Raw genomic sequence first — 23891 nt, 5'->3', positions numbered from 1 at the left:
GAAGGTGGTATTGTTATCCTAATTTGTAGCATTGATATCACTTACCTATGATCACAGACAGAGTGACTCAGTAAAGTCTGAAGAATACTCGTGTTGTCCTGACTCCAAGCTTAGGACTTCTTCCAACATGTCAAAGTATAAAATGTGTCATGGATTAGAATTAAATACAGCATGCATTCTGATTATCTCTCCACTGTCTGTAGAAACAATCCAAAAAAGTATGTGCTAGTATGTACTCGGCACTATGCCAGGCATCTCAAGGATTCAGGAGATTTATGATGTACAGTCCCTTCTACACAGTGCTTACAATGTAGTTGAAGAGATGAAAATAATGGGCATGAAGTAAAGATGGAGAGTAAGCAGTATTTGTGAGAGTTAAAATGGTGTTTAAAATAAGAGATTAACTGGCTGGCATCTTCCAACTGAGTTTCGAAAGACTTGGATTGAGGGGGAGTCACTACAGATCCAGTGCTCATTGGTAGACTTGCAGATTTCAAAACACTATCCTTTCATTTAGCCCCAACCCAATGAGACAAAGTGGGGAGTCATTTCTAATACTCTACTATTTCTACTACTTATGACAAATATGCAAAGGTGTCACAGAACGGGTATTGCATTTTATGTTTTCAAAGGCCGTTGTTTATCTTAAGCAAGTCCTCAAGAGGTATCAGATCAAAAAAAAAAAAAAAAAACAACACCGATGTGTCTATATCAAAGTCTAAAGTGATACACAGGCTAACTTAAAGCAACAGCAACCCATCTTCCTTCCTTGTACTTCCATCACTCATGTATTAAAACCACAAGTGGGGGGACACCTGGGTGGCTCAGTCGGTTAAACATCTGACTCTTGGTTTTGGGCCAGGTCATTATCTCATGGTTCATGAGTTCGAGCCCCACATCAGGCTCTGAGCTGACAGTGTGAAGCCTGCTTAGGATTCTTTCTCTCTCCCTCTTTCTCTGCCCCTCCCCTCCTCTCTCTCTCAAAAATAAGTAAATAAACTTAAAAAAAACAAAAACAGAAGTGGGCTTCAGTCACTAGCAGAAGCAGGAGAGAATATGTGCAGGTATGCACACTGTGTTTCAGCCTTTCCTGAAATGTGACTTGATAATGGAACATTAAATCACCTAGAGAATAACGTGTTCAAATAACTGCTTCTATGGAGAGGAGAAATCCCACGTTTTTTGAGATTTTATTTTTAAGGTAATCTCTACACCCTACGTGGGGCCCAAATTCACAACCCCTAAACATCAAGAGCTGCATGCTCCACCAACTGAACCAGCCAGGTGCCCCCAAATCCCACATTTTCAATACTAGATTGTATGAACAAATAATAGGCACTTAGAGTTTACAACTTGGATGTTGACACTGATTTTCCTTCTCTGGCTTTTCTACCACCTCAAATAAGACAAGATCTTCAGCTTGCTTTTATTCTTAATTCCCAGGTTTGGTTGAAATCGGCAACAATGGTATGGATTTTGTCTTCCAGAAAAATTACCTCCCTTATTACGTGATTCACAAATATAACAACAGCATTAACTTTTACCACCATCCCATCAATGGTTATTTAAGGTTAACTCAGTTTTATTAGGTTCTTAGTTCACTACTATTTCTTCTACTACATATCTTCTTGTATTCTGGAGTACATCCTTAGGTATATACATATGCGGTTTTTTTTGTTTTTTTGTTTTGTTTTGTTTTGTTTAATTTTTTTTTAACGTTTATTTATTTTTGAGACAGAGAGAGACAGAGCATGAACGGGGGAGGGTCAGAGAGAGGGAGACACAGAATCTGAAACAGGCTCCAGGCTCTGAGCTGTCAGCACAGAGCCCAACGCGGGGCTCGAACTCACGGACCGTGAGATCATGACCTGAGCCGAAGTCGGCCGCTTAACCGACTGAGCCACCCAGGAGCCCCTATACATATGTTTTTGACAAGCTTTTGGTTTGGATGATTCTTTGATCCTGGCAACTGAGTCACAGCTTAACTCTATAAAGAACTCTAAATTTAATATACTTCCCTTACAACCCTTTGTAGATCTTGTCCTATTTTTTTACAAGTAGCAGATAAGAAGTTGATGCCTACAAAATTATAGTTGTTTTATGGGTAACCTCTTTTTTCCCCCTCTCTAGAAGCTGGTAGGCATTTCTTTATGTTGTGGAGTTCAAAACTTTCACCAAGATATGTGTAGAACCCTTCTATCTGAAGGCTTATGATTTTCTTCAAGTTTGGTAAATTTGTGGGGGGGTTTTCCTTTACTTTTTATCATTGCTTCCTCACCCTCATTGTCTTCTGGATTTCCTTTGGAAACACAGAGGCTTTCCTACCTCCATCCTCCATATCTTAAATTTCATTTCATAATTTTTATCACTTTGGTCTTTCAGATGAGGCTGATCAAGCACTGGTTTGATCTCCCAAATCACAACTTAGTCTTTATTCCTGCCACACCGCTGTTTAGCCATCCCCTTAAGAAGTTTGTATGTCTGAAACCACAGTTGCAGTTTTTAAGAAATGTTACAGGCAAGAATCTTCTACCTTTTTTTAACAGCAGTCTTTGTTTTATGGGTTTTGAAAGCTTTTTGAATGATTAACGATGGGTAACAAATATACTTTTTAGTTTTTTTTAATCTTTACTTTTGAAAGAGATTGCAAGTGGGGGAGGGGCAGAGAGAGAGGGGAGACACAGAATCAGAAGCAGGCCCCAGGCTCTGAGCTGTCAGCACAGAGCCCAATGTGGGTCTTGAACTCCCAGACCGTGAGATCATGACCTGAGCCAAAGTCAGAACAATTGCACTTTTAAAAGTTCTCTTCTGTGTCATATATTACCTCTGTTAACTAGGTACAGAAAGTAGGGTTTCTAGTTATGCATCACATAGTTTTGGTTTTCCTAACAGATTTTGTGCTTCTTAGTAGTAGTCTGCTCATATGAATAAATGCAGACATAGATCTGTACTGTATAATATGATAGCCCCTAACCAAACTTGGCTATTTCGGTTGAATTAAAAATAAAATTTGGTTCCTTATTTGTACTGTCCGCATTTCAAATAGTCAATAGGTACATGTGGCTAGTGGCTACCATACTGGATAGCACTAATATAGCACACTCCCACCACCATAGAAAGTTCTTTCAGACAGTGCTCATATAGAATATGGGATGGGTTACTAAAGCAGAATTCAGAATCGCTGTTGCTCTGGAAGTGAATTCAGATGTCCACTATATAATCCCTGGCTCTGGGTAATAGAGTGAAAATGAACATCTTGATAGCTTTTGCTCTAGTAAGCACAAGAAGTTTACTGCTTCCAAGTACAGGGGTTCCTTGTTACACTCTGGGACCAGAAATGATGAGGAATATTGCTCTGCTTGGTCTTTCATGGCATCTCCTCATTTTAGAGAGTTGTTCTTCTGACTTTATCTGGAGAGCAACTGTTAGAGAAAGCCACTTGATACAAAGGATTGGCACAGATCTTATTAATTCTGATGATGGCATTATTCTAGAGTTTTACTGAAAAAAATGCTGACTTCTATCTGTATTGTGTTACAGATTAATAAATTGTGTGCCTGCATCAGTCTAACCCTATCTACTTTACATTTTAATTTTCCTTAGTGTTCTTTTCTGTTTTTTCCGTTTTCTAATATTGTAGTTTTATTGTCTTCTGTCATTCCACTGAAATTTAGCAAATTGGGAAGATAAATGCATGTTTGAGTCATTCTGAATTAGGGCCTTAGTAAAATGTAACTGATTTTTCTTACTGGGTAACAAAAAGACCTTACTTAATAAAGGTGGCCCAGAGAATCACTAAGATTAGAATAAACCACCACAACAAACCAGAGAGTTTTTTATTTAAGTACACTAGGAAGCAGCTGACTTTAGAAATATCATATGAGGGAGGGTCAAAGGACAGCCCATGGTTCAAAGATAGAGTTTAAATGAAAGCAACAGCATCACATATGGTAAAAGTGACCATAATATTCTTTTACATGTATAGAAAATAGATGACAACTTATCCCACAGGACTATTCTAACTCTATTAAAAACTAAATCTAGGGATACCTGGGTGGCTCAGTTGGTTAAGCAACCAACTTCAGTTCAGGTCATGATCTCGCGGTCTGTGGGTTCAAGCCCCACATCAGGCTCTGTGCTGACAGCTCAGAGCCTGGAGCCTGCTTCTAATTCTGTGTCTCCCTCTCTCTCTGCCCCTTCCCGACTCATGCTCTGTCTCTCTCCATCTCTCAAAAATGAACACACACTAAAAAAAAAAAAAAAAAAAAAAAAAACTAGATCTAGCATTACACCTTATAAGCATTCAAATTTACGAGAAATATGATATCATTCTACTATAATGTCTTGTGATAAAGGTTAATGATGGTACACAGAACATTCAGATATACAAGTATAAACCATGATGTCAAATATATTACTCAAATTGATGACTTCAGTGACATGAGTAATTTCAAAACAAACAAATCAGCCACCTGGTAAGAGAGGGCTGAGCATTTAATAATATATAAATCTTCACAGAATAACAAAGCATTTAAAATAATCACCAGCTTAGCTTGGTATTTCATACCCATGATGTTGTAAATAGCGAACACCACCAAATGACCTGCAAAACCAGACCTGATTAATATAAAGGTGCAATAGAATTCTACTGCTGATACACCATCACTGAAAATTATTACACATTTATAGTTCCATCACTTATAAGAGATACTTCCTTGTAGAGGTGCCTGGGTGGCTCAGTCGGTTGAGGGTCCGACTTTGGCTCAGGTCATGAACTCGCGGTTCATGAGTTCGAGCCCCGCGTCAGGCTCTGTGCTGACAGCTCTGGAGCCTGCTTCTGATTCTGTGTCTCCCTCTCTCACTACCCCTCCCCCCCTTTCAAATATAAATAAACATTAAAAAATTTTTAAAAATTAAAAAAAAAATACTTCCTTGTTAACAACATACAACTCAGACAAAACAAAAACAAAAAAGAAAGTCTATCGTACAATTTAGTTTCAAAAGACAATGTGAAGAATTAACTTTAGAATGTAAACCCAACTATTCCAACTAGAAATGAACTTGACAAAATATCCAAGAAAATGACTACCACGAAGTTCTAAAAATGTCATTCAACCTCATGAATAAACAGATAAATTGGAAGAGACTTAGGACTGAGGCTGAAATAATCAGCCCCAAAGCTATGGGAAAGTTCAAATTTACTACTGATATTTTTAAAAGTCAAATATCCAACAGGGGCCAAATTAATCACTGTGGAAAATCAAATCACACCAATTTCTTTCAGCCCAAAAAAGTATTACGTGAGGTTGTACTGCATATTTAAAGAGCTGAGATGCTCCATCAGGATGCTCTTCTACATCCACTACTACTATCTCTGAAAAGAGAGGATGGTCATCAGGTACCTCCAGCTTTCTCTCTCTTGCTTCCAAAAGCTGGGACGTCAAGGTTGTTTTAAAATATTTCATATGCATCAAGACAATGGTTAAATTTGAGAAATAGGAGAGCCTGGGTGGCTCAGTCAGTTAAGCATCCAACTTTCATGACTTCACAGCTCATGCATTTCAGCTCCACATCGGGCTGTGTGCCGACAGCTCGGAGCCTGGAGCCTGCTTTGGATTCTGTGTCTCCCTCTCTCTGCCCCTCCCCTGCTCATGCTCTGTCTCTCTCTCAAAAATAAATAAACATTAAAAAAAAATTCAAGAGGAGAGTGGTAGTGACTAAGAGAGGTGAATAGCATTCTCTTGATCTGTGTATCGGTTACATGACTGTGTTCACTTTGTGAAACTTCACTGAACTCTCTGTTATAATTTTTGCACTTTTCTGTACATTTGTATGTTATACTTTACCAAGTTTATTAAGTGAAAATGCTCCATATTAGCCTTTTTCCACTTTTTAAAGTAGTTACTAGTGTAGAATTCCTGAATGAAGGATTCATATCCCACTCACCTTTTTGTTGGTGTTTGGTACATATTAGGGGTTTAATAAAGACAGGTGACAACACGGATCAGTAATCGATTGTACAACGTCAACAAGAATAACTTGATTTCCATTCTCTCAACCCACATCACAGAATGGCTGCTACAGGACCATGAGTAGTTCAAAATGCTGAAGTCCCTGTCCTCTGAGACAGAGATAGTATTTTGTACACACGTGTGACAGAAAGGGAAAGAAGCCAAGCATGTATGCTAATAACCAGTATGACACGCACCCTATGTGTGGTGAGGGCCATAAATGCCTAGGGAAGGAGGGAGACATTCCAGTGGGACTAACCAGGAAAGGAATAACTGAAGGAGCAGCATGTGAGCACGATAAACATCGCTTAGTAAGATGAAGGACTGGACGAGCGTTTACAGAATGCTTAACGCTGTGTGCCAGGCACCATGTGAGCGTTCCCACAAACCTTACTCAACCCTCACAGTACGGCTAAGCCCACTAACAGCCTGATACACTGAAAACTTTGTCCAAGGCCACACCGTCAGTAAACGGCAGAGAATTTGACTTAAACTTGTGACTCCAAGATCAGTGTCTTTCTTCTACACCATGCTGCCGCTGTCCTGAACAAGAGCTTGATACCTTTGGCTAAAAATCCAAAAGGCCACACATGAAATCTGACAAAAACTGACAAGGAATTTTTTTTTCCTACCCAATGTATTCACTTCAAAAAATGTTTTCATGTTTGTTTGTTTGTTTATTTGTTTACAGACAGCATGGGAGGGGTAGGGAGAGAATCCCAAGCAGGCTCTGCACTGTCAGCACAGAGCCAGACATGGGGCTTGACCTCACAAAGCACGAGATCACAACCTGAGTCAAAATCAACAGTCGGATGCTTAACTGACTGAGCTATCCAGGCCCCCAAAATATTTTTACTCTTCGAAGTTACCTGACCAACACCAAATCAAAACAGACCACATTCACTTATAAGAATGATGGTCTAAATTGACAGCACTGAAATTTTAATTCACAGCCTGAGATCAATCCATTCAGCTCTTCTCTTTGGTAAAAAGATTTTAGCCAACCAGTTTTCTAGCCAGAGAGTTTATTACCTAAGAGTCACTTTCATTCTTAGGTTTTTGCCACCACATGGTAAGTATAAATACCTATTTATAATCTTACTTTAGAAAAAGACTCACAGACTCACAGCCTCTTCTTGCCCTTGTCTCTTCATTTTAAGATGATCTGTACATATTCACTCCAACATTACTGAGGAGTCTTCAATGTGTCAGGAACTCTTCCCTCAAAAATGAATAAAAGAGGGGCCCCTGGGTGGCTCAGTCGGTTGAGCGACCGACTTCAGCTCAGGTCATGATCTCACGGTTTGTGAGTTCGAGCCCCACGTCAGGCTCTGTGCTTGTGCTGACAGCTGGGAGCCTGGAGCCTGCTTCGGATTCTTGTCTCCCTCGCTCTCTGCCCCTCCCCCACTCATGCTCTGTCTCTCTCTGTCTCAGAAATAAATAAACATTACAAAATTTTTTTTTTAAATGAATAAAAGAGAAGCCTTATTTTCAAAAGATTTCTTAACGTCACAACGATTTTTACTGATCCTATTTCACTTTGTTCTGTTTCCAGATTAAACTCCCTCAATTCCTTGACCCACAACAAAGTCATCAGTACTCATTTTTCCTTTCCACCTTATTCCATTCTTCTATCTCTTTCCATTCAACTTCTCCTTCACCCTCCATCCCCAAGCTGTACTATCTCTTTGAGGGTCACACTGTATTAATTATTCTCTTTCCGTCCCTTTATTTCAGAATTACTATAGAACTCCCCTGTACTACCCTTGTTACAACATTTAATACGTTGTTAAAATTATTTATTTACTTCATTCAAGCACCAATTACTTACTGAGTAATTCCTATGTACCAACCCCTGGTCTAGGTATTGAGGACATAAAAAATATATATTTGCCCGGGTGAAAATCATATTGCAGAGTGGACTATAAGCAAGAAAAACAAGTAAAAAAATATTATGCCAGAATGTAATGAGATTATAAAAATTAAAATTAAACGGTTCATAGTTTTGTTGATAAATTGAAACACAGAATGTGAGAAAAGGCCAATAATCAAGGATGATTCTTATATTTTTGGTGTGAGAACTGGATGAATGATGGCACTGTTTACAGATTGGGGGAACACTGGAGGAAAAGGTTTGAGGAAGAAAGATTAAGAGTTCTGTTTGCCATGTTAAGCTTGAGATGCCTTGTTGATATTCAAGAATAGAAGTAGACGGTTAAATATGCAACAACTCCACGGCTCAGCAGAGAGGTTGGCCTAGAGCTCCAGATATGGAAGGTATCAGCATAAAGACGGTATTTAAGGCCATGGATTGAGCTGAATGAAGAAATTATTTCAGAATTCAGAAGAGTGTTCAAGAGGCAGTGATACTGAGTGATTGAGAAAGATGAGGACAGAGGATTATTAACCAAGGATTTGGCAACACAGACATCAACAACTTGACATGAGTGGTTTGAGTGGAATGAGGAATACAAAAGCTATTTGGATAGGGAAGGAAGCAATGGGATGTAAGAAGTTGAAGAGCTCTTCCATAAAGAGGAAGAAAGAAAGAGGGCAAAGCTAAGAAAGAATATGGGTTTTACCTAAGGAGGGGTTTTTTTTCTTCTTAAGAAATTTAAGTAACCCGTTGGAGATGGAAAGACTGATGATGCAAGACAAAGTGGACAACAGAGGCACCCTAAGCCTTTAAGCCTTTAGGAAGGAAGGCAATAGGGACGAAATACAAGGGGAGAGCCTAGTCTTTGGGAAGGGCAGGCATTTTATCCACTGTCATAGGAAGGCAGAGTATACGGGTACTGATGCAGGTGGTTTGGTAGATGTGATGGTGGAATAATAGAAAACTGGCTCTAAGCAGGGATCCCATCAGGCAAGTACCACAGAAGGAAGAAGGATAAGGGAGCTGAGGTATATGGACAAAAAAAAAAAGAAAAAGAAAAAGAAAAAGAAAAAGAAAAAGAAAAAGAAAAGGTATACTGATAGAACATGAACTCCTAGCTAGACAAGGAAGGAAGCACATGAATGAGGTACAGTAAAAAGTAGAAAGGCTGGTGAACAGGAGCATCCAAAAGAGTTAAAAAACTATTTGAGACATAAGGAAACCAGGTAAGTAGATGGTGATTCATTTTTCTAAAAAGTTTATAAGTGGAGCAGTTCCCAGCACTGAGAAAGTTTAAGGTTGGACCATGGAAGCAGATTTCTGATGTGGGTGGAGGGTGGTCTATAAGCTGAGAGATCAGATGTTGGACGATCCACGTGGATGTGGTGATCACTAAGTCTGATGACAGGAACTGTGGAAAGGCCATGAGCCAGGGACTGATGAGGAGGTGTAACTAGGAGGCAATGACAGACCCAGAAGGGATAACAGTCTGACGGTGTGTATTTCAGAAGAGGCGGGGTTTCGAGCAAAAAAACAAAACAAAACAAAAAACTGAAGCAGCAAATGGGAGAAACGGGGGGCAGAGGTGAGGCTGAAGATGTGGGGTGAACAAACATCATAACTTAAGGACTATAAGGAAACAGAGTTCCTGGAAATAGTCAGGTAGGACAAGAAAGTAAACAGTTTTATTCAAGACTATGTCTCTATTTGATGATAATAAACTATCGATTCCAGGAGGCCAAGTGGAAGGGTGAGGGGAGGGGGCACTGAAAGACCGGAAGACTGTGTCAGCTTAGGATATGTGTAGAGCCGATTGAGGATAAATTTCCCAGTAATAACAGCTAACCTGGGAATCATGGACACCGAAAAATCAACCAAAATAAACACCTTTTCTAAGTTTAATGAGAGTAGCTCAGTATCTTTCCAATACATTTTCTTTCTGTTTAAATTAGCAACTGAAGAATCCTGATGATAATCACCTACATGTAGCAGGCCTCGCACCCCTCTGAGAAGTTCAGAAAAAGAAATGTTTATTTAATTTGTTCAATACGTTCAAGGGCTAGTTGGCCTGGAGGGGAAAATCCCAGAAAGGAATCTCAGGCATGTCAGCTTTTCCTTTATCCCCTTCTCATTTCATTTCTTCCTTTCACAAAAGTCAGCGGAGAGAAAAAGAGCAACCACAGTTGAGGATGGCGTGAGCCAGGAGCAGGGTTGTTCCGAGGATTAGCAGGACTCTCCGCACACCTACCTGCCTGTGACCTCACAGTAACACTTGTGCAGGTGTGGAAAGACTCCGGCAGCTTAAAATAACAAATACCGCAACAGCCTGTAACTGTCAGCCCTGAGGTTCTTTGTCCAACTGCACGCCACTCCCTAGACAGTCCTTCTCTAAACAGAAGAATGTCCCACTTCGGAGAGAGTTCATATAAATTACGACTTTCTCGCCCTCAGATGAACTAATTTACCCGGATGAGGAATTCTGAGACTACTTTTTTTTTTTTTTTCAACGTTTATTTATTTTTGGGACAGAGAGAGACAGAGCATGAACGGGGGAGGGGCAGAGAGAGAGGGAGACACAGAATCGGAAACAGGCTCCAGGCTCTGAGCCATCAGCCCAGAGCCCGACGCGGGGCTCGAACTCCCGGACCGCGAGATCGTGACCTGGCTGAAGTCGGACGCTTAACCGACTGCGCCACCCAGGCGCCCCATGAGACTACTTTTTCTAACAGTGTGTATTCAACTTTCTGAAGAAGCAAGGGCTGTCCACATAATTACAAAGCTTCATAATCCAGTGGTGAGCATAGTACTATCCCCTAATACAATGGATCAAATCAAGACAAATCAATTCTGGTCGTCACCGTACATAAATGAAATGTCTAAAATATATGACTGACGTAGAAAAAAACCAATTATATTGTTACAGCCCTCATTTTAAGAAACATGCAGAATCACCCTATTGGCTTCAAGTGGAAGCACCATGGGAATACAGACATTCGGAATATCCCCGTATGAAACGGAAAAGAGAAAATAAAACGTAAATAACCAAAACACAACACTTCTAAATACTGAAAATACCACAAAGGAAAAGTAAAGAGTGTCATTAGCACTATGACTTTTATTGAGCAATAAGATTCTCACGTACGTCGCAATGCCCAATATACCATAGATTGTCAATTGTCACCTGGTCAACTGAAAAATCATGTTGAATTTAACAAATCAATTGGGGGGAGGACAGATTTAACAAATCCATCTGATAGACAGCATTGGTGAAACCTATCAAAGAACATTTCCTAATTTGGAAAAAGATCAAAGGGATCTCGAAGAGTCCCAGAGATGGTTAGCTAGAAACTACAGTGGATCATAGATTGTGTTATCTGCCCAACTGCAGATTTGTTCAATGGCTACCACTTGTTTAACCCTTCATTGTTGATACCTATTGACTGAGAAATAACATCTGTTCCCGTGACTAGCGCCAGATCACTCACAAGGAAATTACTCACACCAGGGATTATCTGAACCAATCTGGGACTGTGCAATATTGCACTACAGTGCAATAGCTCTGGGCTAGGGGAAATAGAACAAAGATCCCATACCACTTGATTGTAAGCTATCTGGACAAAATGAGACTTACAAACAATAGGACATCCTTTTCCACAGCAAGGTTTTATTCATTATTTAGTGATTTATTAATATGTACTCATACACTAAGTAATCATGATTCTATCTAAGAGTAAAACTAACAAAAAAATGATACCCAGGCTCAGTAATCTTATACACAAGGTCCACTTTGTAAAGATCATCTGTACTTTGCTGACAGAAAAAAGTAAACTCAAGGGTCATGACTAGAACTCATACATAAAGGGAAAATATTAAAATGTAATTATTAGAATTATTTTAACCTGTGGTCAGCTAAGATATTCAATATAGAAGAATGTCAACTTTTTTGTTTTCTTTCTGGAAAAGTTAATCATTTTCTTTTTTTTAAAAGACTGGTATAAGTAGTGTTTCTATACCTTCCCCAAACAAAAAGTAAACAAAGAAGAATACAACCTCATGATATCAATTTTTTAAAGAAAAAGCAGTATTTATTTTTTCTTAAGTTTATTTATCTTGAGAGACAGAGAAAGCACATGCAGGTGTGCAGGATAGGGGCAGAGACAGGGAGAGAGAGAATCACAAGCAGGCTCCACACTACCAGCACAGAGTCGAACAAGGGGTCTGATCCCTGAAACCATGAGATCATGACCTGAGCTGAGATCAAGAGTCAGATGCTTGGGGCGCCTGGGTGGCTCAGTCGGTTAAGCGTCTGACTTCGGCTCAGGTCATGATCTCACAGTCCGTGAGTTCTGTGCTGACCGCTCAGAGCCTGGAGCCTGTTTCAGATTCTGTGTCTCCCTCTCTCTCTGCCCCTCCCCTGTTCATGCTCTGTCTCTGTCTCAAAAATAAATAAATGTTAAAAAAAAAAAATTAAAAAAAAAAAAAAACAGCCAAACTGTTAAAAAAAAAAAAGACTTAAAAAAAAAAAAAAAGAGTCAGATGCTTAACTGATTGAGCCACCCAGCAGTCCTTGTAGTATCTATTTTTAATTAAGGTAAAATTTACCTTTATGTCATGCACAGATTTTAATGCCCAATCCAATGTGCTCTGATAAACGTTTTCACTCTTGTGACCCTCACGTTTCCATCATTCCAGACAGTCTCCTGAGCCCCTTCCAGTCAATCCCCCCACCAGTGAAAGCAACTGCTGCTCTGATTTCTGTAGATGGAAGAAACACCCGGTTCATTTCCCTCCACGCATTTCTGAGATTTGTCCACAATGCATGCAATATATGCAAACGATGCATGTATCAGTAGTTCATTGTTTTTTTATTTGATAGAGAGAGTGGGGAAGAGGGGCAGAGGAAAAAGAGAGAATCTTTTTTTTTTTTAGGTTTATTTATTTATTTGGGGGGTGGGAGGGGCAGAGAGAGAGAGTGTGAGAGTGTGAGACAGAGACAGAGAGACAGAGAGACAGAGAGAGAAAGAGAGAGAGAGAGAGAGAGGGAGGGAGGATGGCAAGCAGGCTCCACACTGTCAGCACAGAGCTCAATATAGGGCTTGAACTCACGAACCTTGAGAGTATGACCTGAGCCAAAACTGAGAGTTGAAGGCTTAACCAACTGAGCCACCCAGGTGCCCCTAGGGAGACAGTGACTCTTAAGCAGGCTCCATATGCAGGGCTCAACCCCCAACCTGCCATCATGACCTGAGCTGAAATCAAGAGTTGGACATTCAACTGAGTGAGCCACCCAGGTGCTCCATTTAAAAAAAAATTTTTTGGGGCACCTGGGTGGCGCAGTCGGTTGGGCGTCCGACTTCAGCCAGGTCACGATCTCGCGGTCCGGGAGTTCGAGCCCCGCGTCAGGCTCTGGGCTGATGGCTCAGAGCCTGGAGCCTGTTTCCGATTCTGTGTCTCCCTCTCTCTCTGCCCCTCCCCCGTTCATGCTCTGTCTCTCTCTGTCCCAAAAATAAATAAACGTTGAAAAAAAAAATTTTTTTTTTTAATTTTTTTAAGTTTATAAATTTTGAGAGAGAGAGAGCACGCATGGGACAAGGGAGGGGCAGAGAGAGAGACAGAGAGAGAGAGAGAGAGAGAGGGAGAGAAAAAATTCCAAGCAGGCTCCACGCCATCAGCAAGGGGCTGATGAGGGTCTTAAACCCCACGAACCATGAGATCATGACCTGACCTGAAATCAACAGCCAGGTGCTTACCTCACTGAGCCACCCAGGGATGGTGCTTTTTTAATAACAAAGTAGTATCCCAATCGATGACTGACACAATCCATTTATCTACTCTCCTGCTGATAAATATTTGGGTGTTTTGTTTTTTTTTTCCAATCTTTGCCTATTGTGAATAAAGGTGCTTGTAAACACAGAATCCTGTTCTGCTGTAAATGTAATCATACCATCTTAAACTTAAGATAGCCTTCCACCCAACCAGAAGCTGAAGGATCTGACTCTATTGGCATTACAGTGAGGGAAAGGACCCTTACCTCTGCCAGAACCCTGGCTGAAAAGATGAGACCCACTCCAAGCAGCCCATACCTGTGCTATGTCACACTACAGTCAGCTAAATAATCCTTGGGAGGAGAGACCTTCCCCTGGAACATTTCAAACAGGTAGTAGTTAGGGGCAGTAGCAATAAAGCACATCTCTATTCTGACCCTAATGTGGTGTCACAGTGTTTCTATTACACGCAAAAATACAGTACTAAAAACCAACATCGGGGTGCCTGGCTGGCTCAGTCTATAGAGCACCGGACTCTTGATCTCAGAGTAGTGCGCTGGAGCCCCACGTTGGGTGTAGATCACTTAAAAACAAAAACTGCAACACACATACACAAAAAAGGGTCTTTGATTTACTTGTCCTTTGAGGTCTCCTAACAGAGACATCACCTAATCAGCGGACAGCCATGTGCTAATTATGTAACTATCACTAAGTCCTAACTTCCCAATACACAGAATGGGATAATTATAGCATCTATCTTAGGGTCATTTTGAAGAGCAAAATTAGATGATGTATATTAAGTATGCATAGTAGCTAACACATTTAAGCACACAAATATTAGCTATTACTAATAAAACTTTTTTTCCAAAATGATTTAGAGAGTATAGCCTCCAATTTTCATTTTCCTTTTCCACTTCAAGATAAAGACCAGAGTTTCCCAAATGAATTTCTTGCTCCCGAAATAAGTTCAAGGTCAGTAGGTATTATGGAAACCAAAGGGTTCCATAACCAAGCAAGTTTTGGTTAAATAACTTTATTTTAAGATTGTATTTTTAAGTCATCTCTACACCAGTGTTGGGCTCAAACTCACAACCCTGAGATCAAGAGATGCACACTCTACCCACTGAGCCAGCCTGGTGCCCCTAAACAACTTTCATTTTTTTTTAATTTTTTTTTTTTAACATTTATTTATTTTTGAGACCGAGAGAGAGAGAGCATGAACAGGGAGGGTCAGAGAACGAGGGAGACACAGAATCCGAAACAGGCTCCAGGCTCTGAGCTGTCAGCACAAAGCCCGACGCGGGGCTCGAACCCACAGACTGTGAGATCATGACCTGAGCCGAATTCGGACGCTTAACCGACTGAGCCACCCAGGCGCCCCCCTAAACAACTTTTAGAGAGCGAAACATCTTAGTGTTGTATGCCAATGCACACTATGACCCCTAACAGTGAGATCCGGTATATACTTATTTCCAAAGTAATTTGACCACGAAACTAACTCCTGCCCTATCGAGAAGATAGGATCCTGGGGCACTTTGGGAAATGCTAGTAGAAACAACACTAACAACACACATAAAACAAATAGTATTCTTATCAAAAAGATATACGCTCTTCCTATTTCATTTAGTTAAATGCTATCCATCTGTCAGATCTCAAGGAAGCCTTCTTTAAGCCTCCAAACTTAATCAAGACTTCCTGCTTGATACTCAGGTTCCCTGAGACTTTTCCTTCATCATCCTTACTGTGATTTGTATTAACATACTTGAAAGATTGATTACTGCTTTCATCTCGCCCACCAAACTATATTACGTTCAACCCTATATCTCTAGCATCTAGCACAGTGTTTGGTGCTAGATAATAAATGTGAAACACATATGTGAATCTAAGAATTTCACTGCAGCTTTGTCATAGTGAAAAACTGAAAATAAGTCAAGCGTTTACTAACAGGAAAGTAAGGTAGTCTACATTTATATTATACAGCCATTAAAAAGAGTAAGTTTAATTTTTGTGTTCTGACATACCTACCTTAATTGAATGAGGAAGAAAAAATGTTCTTTTATTACATATATACCATATTGTGCATAGATGTCTAAAAATATATATAAACTGTTAACAAAAAAAAAATTAACAGTGACTACACTTAAAGAGGAATAGGATTGGGAAAAGGTAATTTTACTTTTATACTATCCACATTTCTCCATTTTCAGTATTCTCCAATAAGTGTATTTCTTTTCTAATTAATTTGCTTTGAGTATGTCTACATAAATTCTCATCTGCTTTATGTTGTTTGTATTTGTATACTATTTCGTAAAGACATTTTTGTAATGATCCCTATGGCAATCTTGAGAGGCAAATAAGACGAGATAGTATTAACTCCATTTTGCAAATTAAAATCTAGGTAAACCGCCTAACATCACAAAGCAAAATAAACAACAGAGGCTAAAATGTAGATCCTTTTTCTTCATCAATGTTCTTTTCATTACACATCACTGCCTTTCCAGGGACACAAGGCAGTCCTGATACAATCAACATTTTAGTATGAAATGACTAGAAGAGATTTAAACCTATTTCCATCTCAGCAAGTCATGAGAGGACACTGCAGACCACACGAAGACAGCTATCACCTGGGTCCTTTCGAGAATGAGTCCTTTGCTCAGACAAACTTCCCAATAAAACATCTGTCATTATTCAACTTCTAATCCCAGTCGAGTCTTGACGAACCGGTTGGCAGAAAAGGGAAGCTATTGTGCAGGACTCTTACAAATGAGGTACAAATAAGCAATTGTCACTACAGTCCCTTAAGGAGAGTTACAGACAACCATGCACTCTCACCACCCTTTTGTTGGATGGCACTGAATCAAGCAGCTTTTTGGTATGAAGCATAGGAATGAAGACAGGGTCAGATGTTTCTGACAAAATCTTGGCTTTAGATAGATGCACATAGCTGGATCAAGAGAATTTGCTACGAACACAGCCAATTATTACTCCTCCATTAGATGAACAATCAACCTAATGGCCTTTCATCAGTAAAATATTTCTTCTGTTTTTGTCAGATTCTCCAATAACAAAACACCTGCTCATTCTATCAACAGACAAGTGAGACTTCCTCATGATTTAAAAGAGGCAAAGAAATTAATGATAAAAATTATAAAATGAAACTTAGTGACTGAATTTGAGACTCATGGAAAGATCTAATGACATGGTTGTTAGAGAACATCAGGAAAATGAACAAAGAAAAGTACAAGGAGTCTAGGGAGAAAGGCTAGCACAAGAAGTACAAGTCCAAGAAGTCTCATACTTACAAGAGGTATAGTAAGCTACACTGTAGGTAAATACTTACTAAAATTGCTTTTTATCATCTCATGAAAAATAATCAGAATTAAATGCTCGCACAAAACCTTACAGCAAAAATACAGGACAAGGCAGACCTCTACTTGGAATAGCATAGCTTTTTATCCTGGTTTACCTATTAACAATGAGCAAAAACTTGCAAAAGTCTTCTGAAATGCTGCTTCAGGTTTTCTTTCTGAATTGAACTTAAGTAAGGGAAAGATGTCCATTGAGCACCCAATTAAAACTATCTCTCCTGGAAGGCCTGCATGGCTCAGTCCGTTGAGTGACCAGCTCTTGATTTCGGCACAGGTCCTGATCCGAGGGTCATAGGATTGAGCCCTGCATCGGGCTCCGCGGAGTGTAGAGCCTGCTTGGGACTCTCTCTTCCCTCTACCCCTCTCCCCTACTCCCGCACACACACACTCTCTCTCTCTCTCTCTCTCTAATAAATAATAATGAAAAAGAAATACCCCTCTTTACTCTTCTTACTGATCTTTCATTTCATCAGAATTTATCATAATGATATATATCATATACATTATTGTGCTTGCTTGCTGTCCAATGATGCAGAAAACTATATGATCCCTGAAGGCAGAGTCAACTCTTTATAACACTGCAAATATATGCACATACGGCTTTGTACATGGAGGGTGCTCATTAAATATCTGCAAGGTAAGTAAGTGAAGACAGAAAGAGAAAAAGGAAAGGAGATCACAGGTGACCACGAACAGTTTACTTTGCTTTCTTAATTAAGGTTGAGACACTTACTATGATCCAGACCAATTACCTACATTATTTAGTTTAGCCTCACAAGAAGCCTAGGAAGTTTCCATTTGAGACAAAATAAAGCTCAGAGAATTAAATATTAAATGACACAAGCCACACACTTAGTAAATCCAAACTCTAATTTATGTGAAATCAGTTTTATCTAATATGATGGCCGCACCCAAGATGCCCATGACTTCAATTATCTCCTTTCCATAAAGCTATGGGAGAAGAGGAAGATACCTACAGCAAATTAGTTGTGTACAATCCAATGCCTCTGGGCATCTATAAAAAGTCTGAATTTTCTCCCAGGTCACAAAAAATCCTCCTAAATAAGTAAAAGACTGGGGCAGCTGGGTTGTTCAGTCAGTTAAGCCTCTGACTTCTGCTCAGGTCATGACCTCAGGGTCCATGAGTTCGAGCCCCGTCCCCCCCCCCCCAACCCCCCAACCTCCTGTCAGGCCTGCTTGGGATTGTGTCTACGTCTCTCTCTCTCTCTCTCTCTCTCTCTTTCTCTGCCCCTCCCCCACGCATTATCTGTCTCAAAAATAAATTAGCATTAAAAAAATTTTTTTACGAAGTAAAAGACTTACAACCAACAAAACAAGCGTTTTTACATTAGCCAAATACTTTGATCCTCAAAACAATCTTGCAAAAGAAACAGATGCTCCAATTATGTTGGTGAGGACCCTTGGGGCTAAGAGCACTTAAGCCTTCACATTCTTCCTACAAACCTATGGGCTTGGAGCTTACACAAAGAAATAGTGGGCGTTTGGATGGCTCAGTCGGTTGGGAGTCCGACTTTGGCTCTGGTCATGACTTCACAGTTCTTGAGTTCAAGCCCTACATCTGGTTCTGTGCTGACAGGTTGGAGCCTGGAGCCTGCTTCGAATTATGTCTCCCCTCTCTGCTGCTCCTCCACTCGCTTGCTCTCTCTCTCTCTCTCTCAAAAATAAACATTAAAAAAAAAATAGCGGTTGTATAAACTTGGTGCAAACTTTGAGAGACACTCGTGACATTATCCTCATTTCCCACTGCAAATATGTGATCGATATGGGAACCCTTCAACAACTCAATTCTCCACTTGCATTTTAGGTTCACTGTGCAACTGGTTAATTGTTGACCGCCAAATATATTTAGGAGGAGATAACACGTCCTGGTCAAAGAAAGGGCGTGGGAAAATCATTTTAGAAAAGGTTGTATTGCAGCCAAAACTAACTCTGGGCGGCGGTCCACAATCGCTCGCGCCAACTCCTCGCATTTCCTCTTTCCCCTCCACCGAACCATTCCTTTCTAGAGTCAGATTTGGTGCAACAGGCAGGTTCCTACCTTGGTCTGAATACTCTTATCAAACTTGTCATTTTTGAAGCTAAACGTATTCTGGTGCCTCTGAGGCCTGGAACGAGCCACGTTCCCTTTCTGGGAGCTCATCGTGGAAACCACAATCACCTCGCGTTGATACGAGGAAGACGCGGAGCGGACCAAGACGCCAGCAACTACTCAGCGGAGTCCACGCTTCTGTCACTGACCCGGAAGGAACTTATCCAGCCTTTCCGCCCCGCCCCCGTCAGTCCACGTGACTCATCAAGGCGGTCAAAGGACATCCTCTGGTGCCTCAGAACCCTCAAGGTTCTTCCATGCTAACCAGTCTCGACCCATCCCCCTCCGCGCAACCTCTCTCTCAAACCTGGCATCTGAATCCCGCTTCCTTCGAAGCGACTATTCCCCCATTGGTCCGAACATGGCAGTCCATCAGGGAGGAGAGGCGGAGAGTATTTGCTTCTATTGGCTCTTCTTTTCCGCAATCCCCGCCTCCTGCCGACTAAGCTCAGCCTCTCCCGGAGCCCGACTCCGCTGTGCGGCTTGTGATTGGCGGAAGGCCGGCTAAGCTAGGCTGCGTCCCTCCCCCAGCCCGCTTGGAGGCTGGAGCCCGGGTCAGCTTGGCATCTCCCTCCAGTCAGTGACCAACTCCTGCCTTAGCGAGGCTTCTGCTCGCCCCCCTCGGTTCCCTTCCAGCCTTCCTCCCGCCACCAGACCTAGCCCCGCGGTGGCAGGCTGAGGAGGAGCGAAGAAAGGAGGATTAAAGAGAAGAAAGACCTCGCTGGGTCTGGGTGGTGTCTGCAGTGCCAGAAAGGGAGGTGGCGGCGGCGGCTGCGACCACGGCCGCGCGGGACGTGAGGCCCGAGAGCAGCCGACGGCGGCGGCCGCTCCAGAGCCTCGCGCCGGGGCCGTTAGTCAGCAGAACGCGAGCCCGTGTGCGGGAGCTGGGCCGGCGCGAGGCGAGACCCCAGAGCGCGAGCCGGCCCCCTCGGGCGCCGCCGTCCCTCTTCGTCCCGGCGCCGGGGGCTGCAGCCCTCGTCCCCCCCTCCTCGGCCGCGCCCGCCCGCAGGCCGGGAGAGTCCGGCGGTGGCGGCGGCAGCAGCGTGGGTCGCACCTTGTGGAGGACAGCGCGTCCGCACAGGCTCTCTGCCGGCCCTTTCTTCCCGACACCTTGGCCGCGGCCCCTCAGGTGCAGGTGCGTGGGGCCGCGGCGGGCCGGGCGCTGCGGCCGGGCTCGGGGAGGGGGCGCTAGGCCCGGAGCCGCAGCGCGGGAGGGCCGAGCCCGGGCCGGGAGGGGGGAGGGGAGCGGGAGGCGTCTTTGTTGTTGGCGACCGGGATCTCTCTCGGCGCCGGCGAAAGGCGGGGAAGCCACTTCGGATCGGCTCTGATTTTGAGAGGCTTCTCCGGTGGTTCCGGGAGCGAGAGCGGTAGGAGAGTCCCTGCGATCGGAGAGGCTGCGGGGGTCTGGGGGCGGGAGAGACACGGACAGACAGACCGGGAAAGGTCTTGGGTCCTCCTCGCAGAAAAGGGTCTCGTTTCACTTGTTTTGCTGGTCTCCCTGTGGACCGCAAGATAGGGTCAGGTTCACGTTCTCCTCCCCGTCTCCCTGTGAGGTTGGCGATGCCTGTAAGCTTTCTCCTGAATGTCCTCGTGTGTGCCAGCCTCGATCTGAGATCGAATCGGCCCCGTTCTCGAAGATTTGTGTGTTCCCGGCGGGCCGTCGCAGGGTTCTTTTTCTCTAGGTGGCTCAGCTTGAACTGTTTCGAATTCTGTTTTCGAGCCCTAGGGTAGGCTCATCAGTAATTGCTTTGAGTTGGAAAATGAGAGGTTTTGTTTGGATTTTTTTTTTTTTTAACCCTGAAACGAAAGTTCTGTCGAGTTACAGTGTACGGTTGTGAAGGCTTTTTTTTTTTTTTTTTAAAGAAGTGTGAGTTTAACCCTCGCTTCTTGTTTAAAAAAAAAAAAAAAAAGAAGTTAAGAGCTCTGATCCTTGGGGAGATTTCTGCCAATGCCAGAACACGGTTGGATTTTTTTTTTCACGGTGCTTTGATTTCAGTCTGCGTGAGGTGGGTTTGATAAGCAAAAAAGAGGAATAACGGAATACAGAGAGGGTGACCTTTAAATTTGGCTGCTTATGAAAAGGTATTTTTCTGTTTTAATATGTTTCGTAGTATATGTGTATATAATACTTGATGCGCAAGATGATTCATTGATTTTTTTTTTCCTAAGGCTCCAATAAAAAGAATTTTGGAGAGCTTGTGTCAGAATTTGGAACTGCCTAATGTGTCTGAGTAAAAAAATCAGGTACATGTTGTAATAGTATCTCCTTACGTTAACAGGAAAACTTAACAAAAAATGAACTTTTCTCCATAGTTTGTCTCTTTTATACGTTGATAGCATAAACTCATTTGTGTAACATATCTAGTATCTAATCGTAGTCAGTATTTTAATAATCATAGTTATGCCTAAGTCTTTGCTTGTTGGTTAATTTTTATTGTGAGAATAGAGGTGGGGGCTTAAAGAACAGTGGAGATAGCCATGTTCCTATTTACAAAGGAAATAAAATCCCTGTTGTAAAATAGTTGCTGTATTATTGGAGGTCCATGAGGTAATGAATAGCACCCTCACCCATATTTTGACCTCTCTTTTCTCCTACTCTAGTATTAATAAGGTTAATTGGGAAGGATAGGATTAGATTTTTAGCAGGCTAGGCAGTTTTAATTTTGTCCCTTGCTGTGCAGGACTGTACTGGGTAAGTGGCTTGTTTCCTTGAGTATCTTTGCCTGTTTTGAAATATGGATGCAGTGATATCTGACAAAGAATTTTCTGTATCCTGTGACAAACAAAATTATCATAAGTCATCATGGCAAAATAATGTTCTTAGTAACTTAATGAACACAGAAGTACTGGGCAATTAGTGTCTGTTCTAAGTTCTGTCACTGAATTGGTTTAGGACAAGCAAGCTATCGCACATCTGAATCAGTTTCTCCATCTGTGATATAAGGCTAATCAATGTGCCACCTGCTCCCTTTGTAGAAAGGGCAACGAGAACCAAGTTACTTTGGTTATATGGCATTAATTGTTTTAGTTTAAGAAGAGTACTTTTTAATGCAGTTCTCTTATTTCGGTATCCTTGAAGAATTAGCCTAAAGAAATAGAATTGTAATAGGGAGACTGTCTACCCTTGTGCCATCATCTAAGAATTGATAACTCAATTGCTTCCTTGTTAAGATTGGTGTTAATATCTTTAGAATCAGTAATGACAAGAACATAGTGACAAATTTGTTGCTTTGTTGGTTTATTTACTGGTAGATTTTATTTCTAATATATCCAAGGTTTTGTTCTTCATTCTCAAAAATTACTCCTTTTCCTACCTTGTTAAAAAATTCTCGTATACATTGCTCTGTGTTTATACCTCTCAAGCTCAGCCTTGTGAGTTGGGGAGGACAAGTGATGTTTTATGACATTTTTACAGATAAAGCCCAGAGAAGTTAATTCTTTGAATTGCCTAAAGCTACATAATTTTTAAGAAGCAGAACTGAGACTTGAACCTGGGTTTTCTGACTTCCAGCCCTGAATTCTTTGCTTTGGAGTAGTATTTTCCAAACAGCTGTCTGGACCCAACAGTTTTTGCCAATTCGGATGAAATGAGAAATAGCACAGCAGTTTTAAGTATTGGCAACATATGATATGAATATTCATGCACTCATTACTCAGTTGAAGAAACAAATACAAAATGAAACGAAGCTTTCTTTGTACTCTGTACACCCCTCTTAAATCCTCCTTCCTCTTTCCCCCACTCCCAGCCACTGACCGGAAATTAAAATATATCCTTCCTATGTTTATACTTCACTACATGCCTTTATGTCCATGAACATATATAATATTTCTTTGATTAAGACTATTTAAATATATTTGTATTTGTAGTTTGTTTTCTAAACTCAATTTTCCAAGATTTATCTATGTTTATTCAGGTTACTCTAGTTTATTTTTACTGCGGTAATGGTATGTGTTCCATTATGTGGCTGTCACATTCCTTTGGTCATTTTAGTTTTTCCCAACTGCTTATTAAACACTGACGTAGGGAATATTCTTGTATATGTTTACTTGGGTTCACGTGCAAGACTTCCTCTAGGGCAGTGGTTCTTGAGCCTGTATCCCATTTTTATAAAAGTATATTATAGCTTGAGGTGCCTAGGTGGCTCAGTCAGTTAAGCACCTGACATCAGCTCAGGTCATGATCTCAAGGTTCCTGAGGTCAAGCCCTGCATCAGACTCTCTGCTGTCAGTGCAGAGCCTGCTTCAGATCCTCGGTCCCTTTCTGTGCCCCTCCCCCACACTTGCACACCTGCTCCCTCTCTTTTTCAAAAATAATAAATAAAGAAATTAAAAAAAAAATTTATAGCTTTCCCAATACTGCCCTAAAATGAAATTCAAAATAATGCACTCATTTAAAATTTAAATGACCTTGGGGCGCCTGGGTGGCGCAGTCGGTTAAGCGTCCGACTTCAGCCAGGTCACGATCTCGCGGTCCGTGAGTTCGAGCCCCGCGTCGGGCTCTGGGCTGATGGCTCAGAGCCTGGAGCCTGTTTCCGATTCTGTGTCTCCCTCTCTCTCTGCCCCTCCCCCGTTCATGCTCTGTCTCTCTCTGTCCCAAAAATAAATAAATGTTGAAAAAAAAATTAAAAAAAAATAAAATAAAATTTAAATGACCTTACAAACTTATTAGTAACATTAAAACTTGTAGTAAATTTACATTATATTTTAAAGTAATGCTCTTACTAAAATATGAGAATTTATAACAAAGTAGTATATTTCACT

The 23891-nt window shown here is 41.4% G+C and overlaps 2 protein-coding genes across 4 annotated transcripts in view; one reads left to right on the top strand and one right to left on the bottom strand.

The window, feature by feature from the left end:
* CUNH9orf85 (chromosome unknown C9orf85 homolog) overlaps positions 1-19408 on the bottom strand; it is a 133360-nt gene extending 113952 nt beyond the window's left edge. For both annotated transcript variants that reach the window (XR_006966177.1, XM_047102152.1), the window contains exon 1: positions 19080-19408. Coding sequence is in view for 1 of the 2 variants with exons in the window: in XM_047102152.1 (XP_046958108.1) it covers positions 19080-19181 (102 nt within the window). In the remaining variant the exon portion in view is untranslated. The remainder of the gene's footprint in view (positions 1-19079) is intronic.
* Positions 19409-19697: 289 nt separating this feature from the next.
* The window catches only part of ABHD17B (abhydrolase domain containing 17B, depalmitoylase), a 53403-nt gene continuing 49209 nt past the window's right edge, over positions 19698-23891 (top strand). The window contains exons 1-2 of one of the 2 annotated variants that reach the window (XM_047102149.1): positions 19698-20265; positions 21300-21374. The gene's annotated coding sequence lies outside the window, so the exon portion shown is untranslated. The remainder of the gene's footprint in view (positions 20266-21299; positions 21375-23891) is intronic. The other variant, XM_047102134.1, reaches the window with a different exon arrangement.

Source organism: Lynx rufus, unplaced genomic scaffold (assembly GCF_022079265.1).
Source record: "Lynx rufus isolate CCGP_SWC_20201006 ecotype Redwood Valley unplaced genomic scaffold, mLynRuf1.p SCAF_10, whole genome shotgun sequence".
NCBI classification, from domain to species: Eukaryota; Metazoa; Chordata; class Mammalia; order Carnivora; family Felidae; genus Lynx; species Lynx rufus.
Note: the sequence above shows the minus strand (reverse complement) of the source record. Positions and strands in the feature narration are given on the sequence as shown.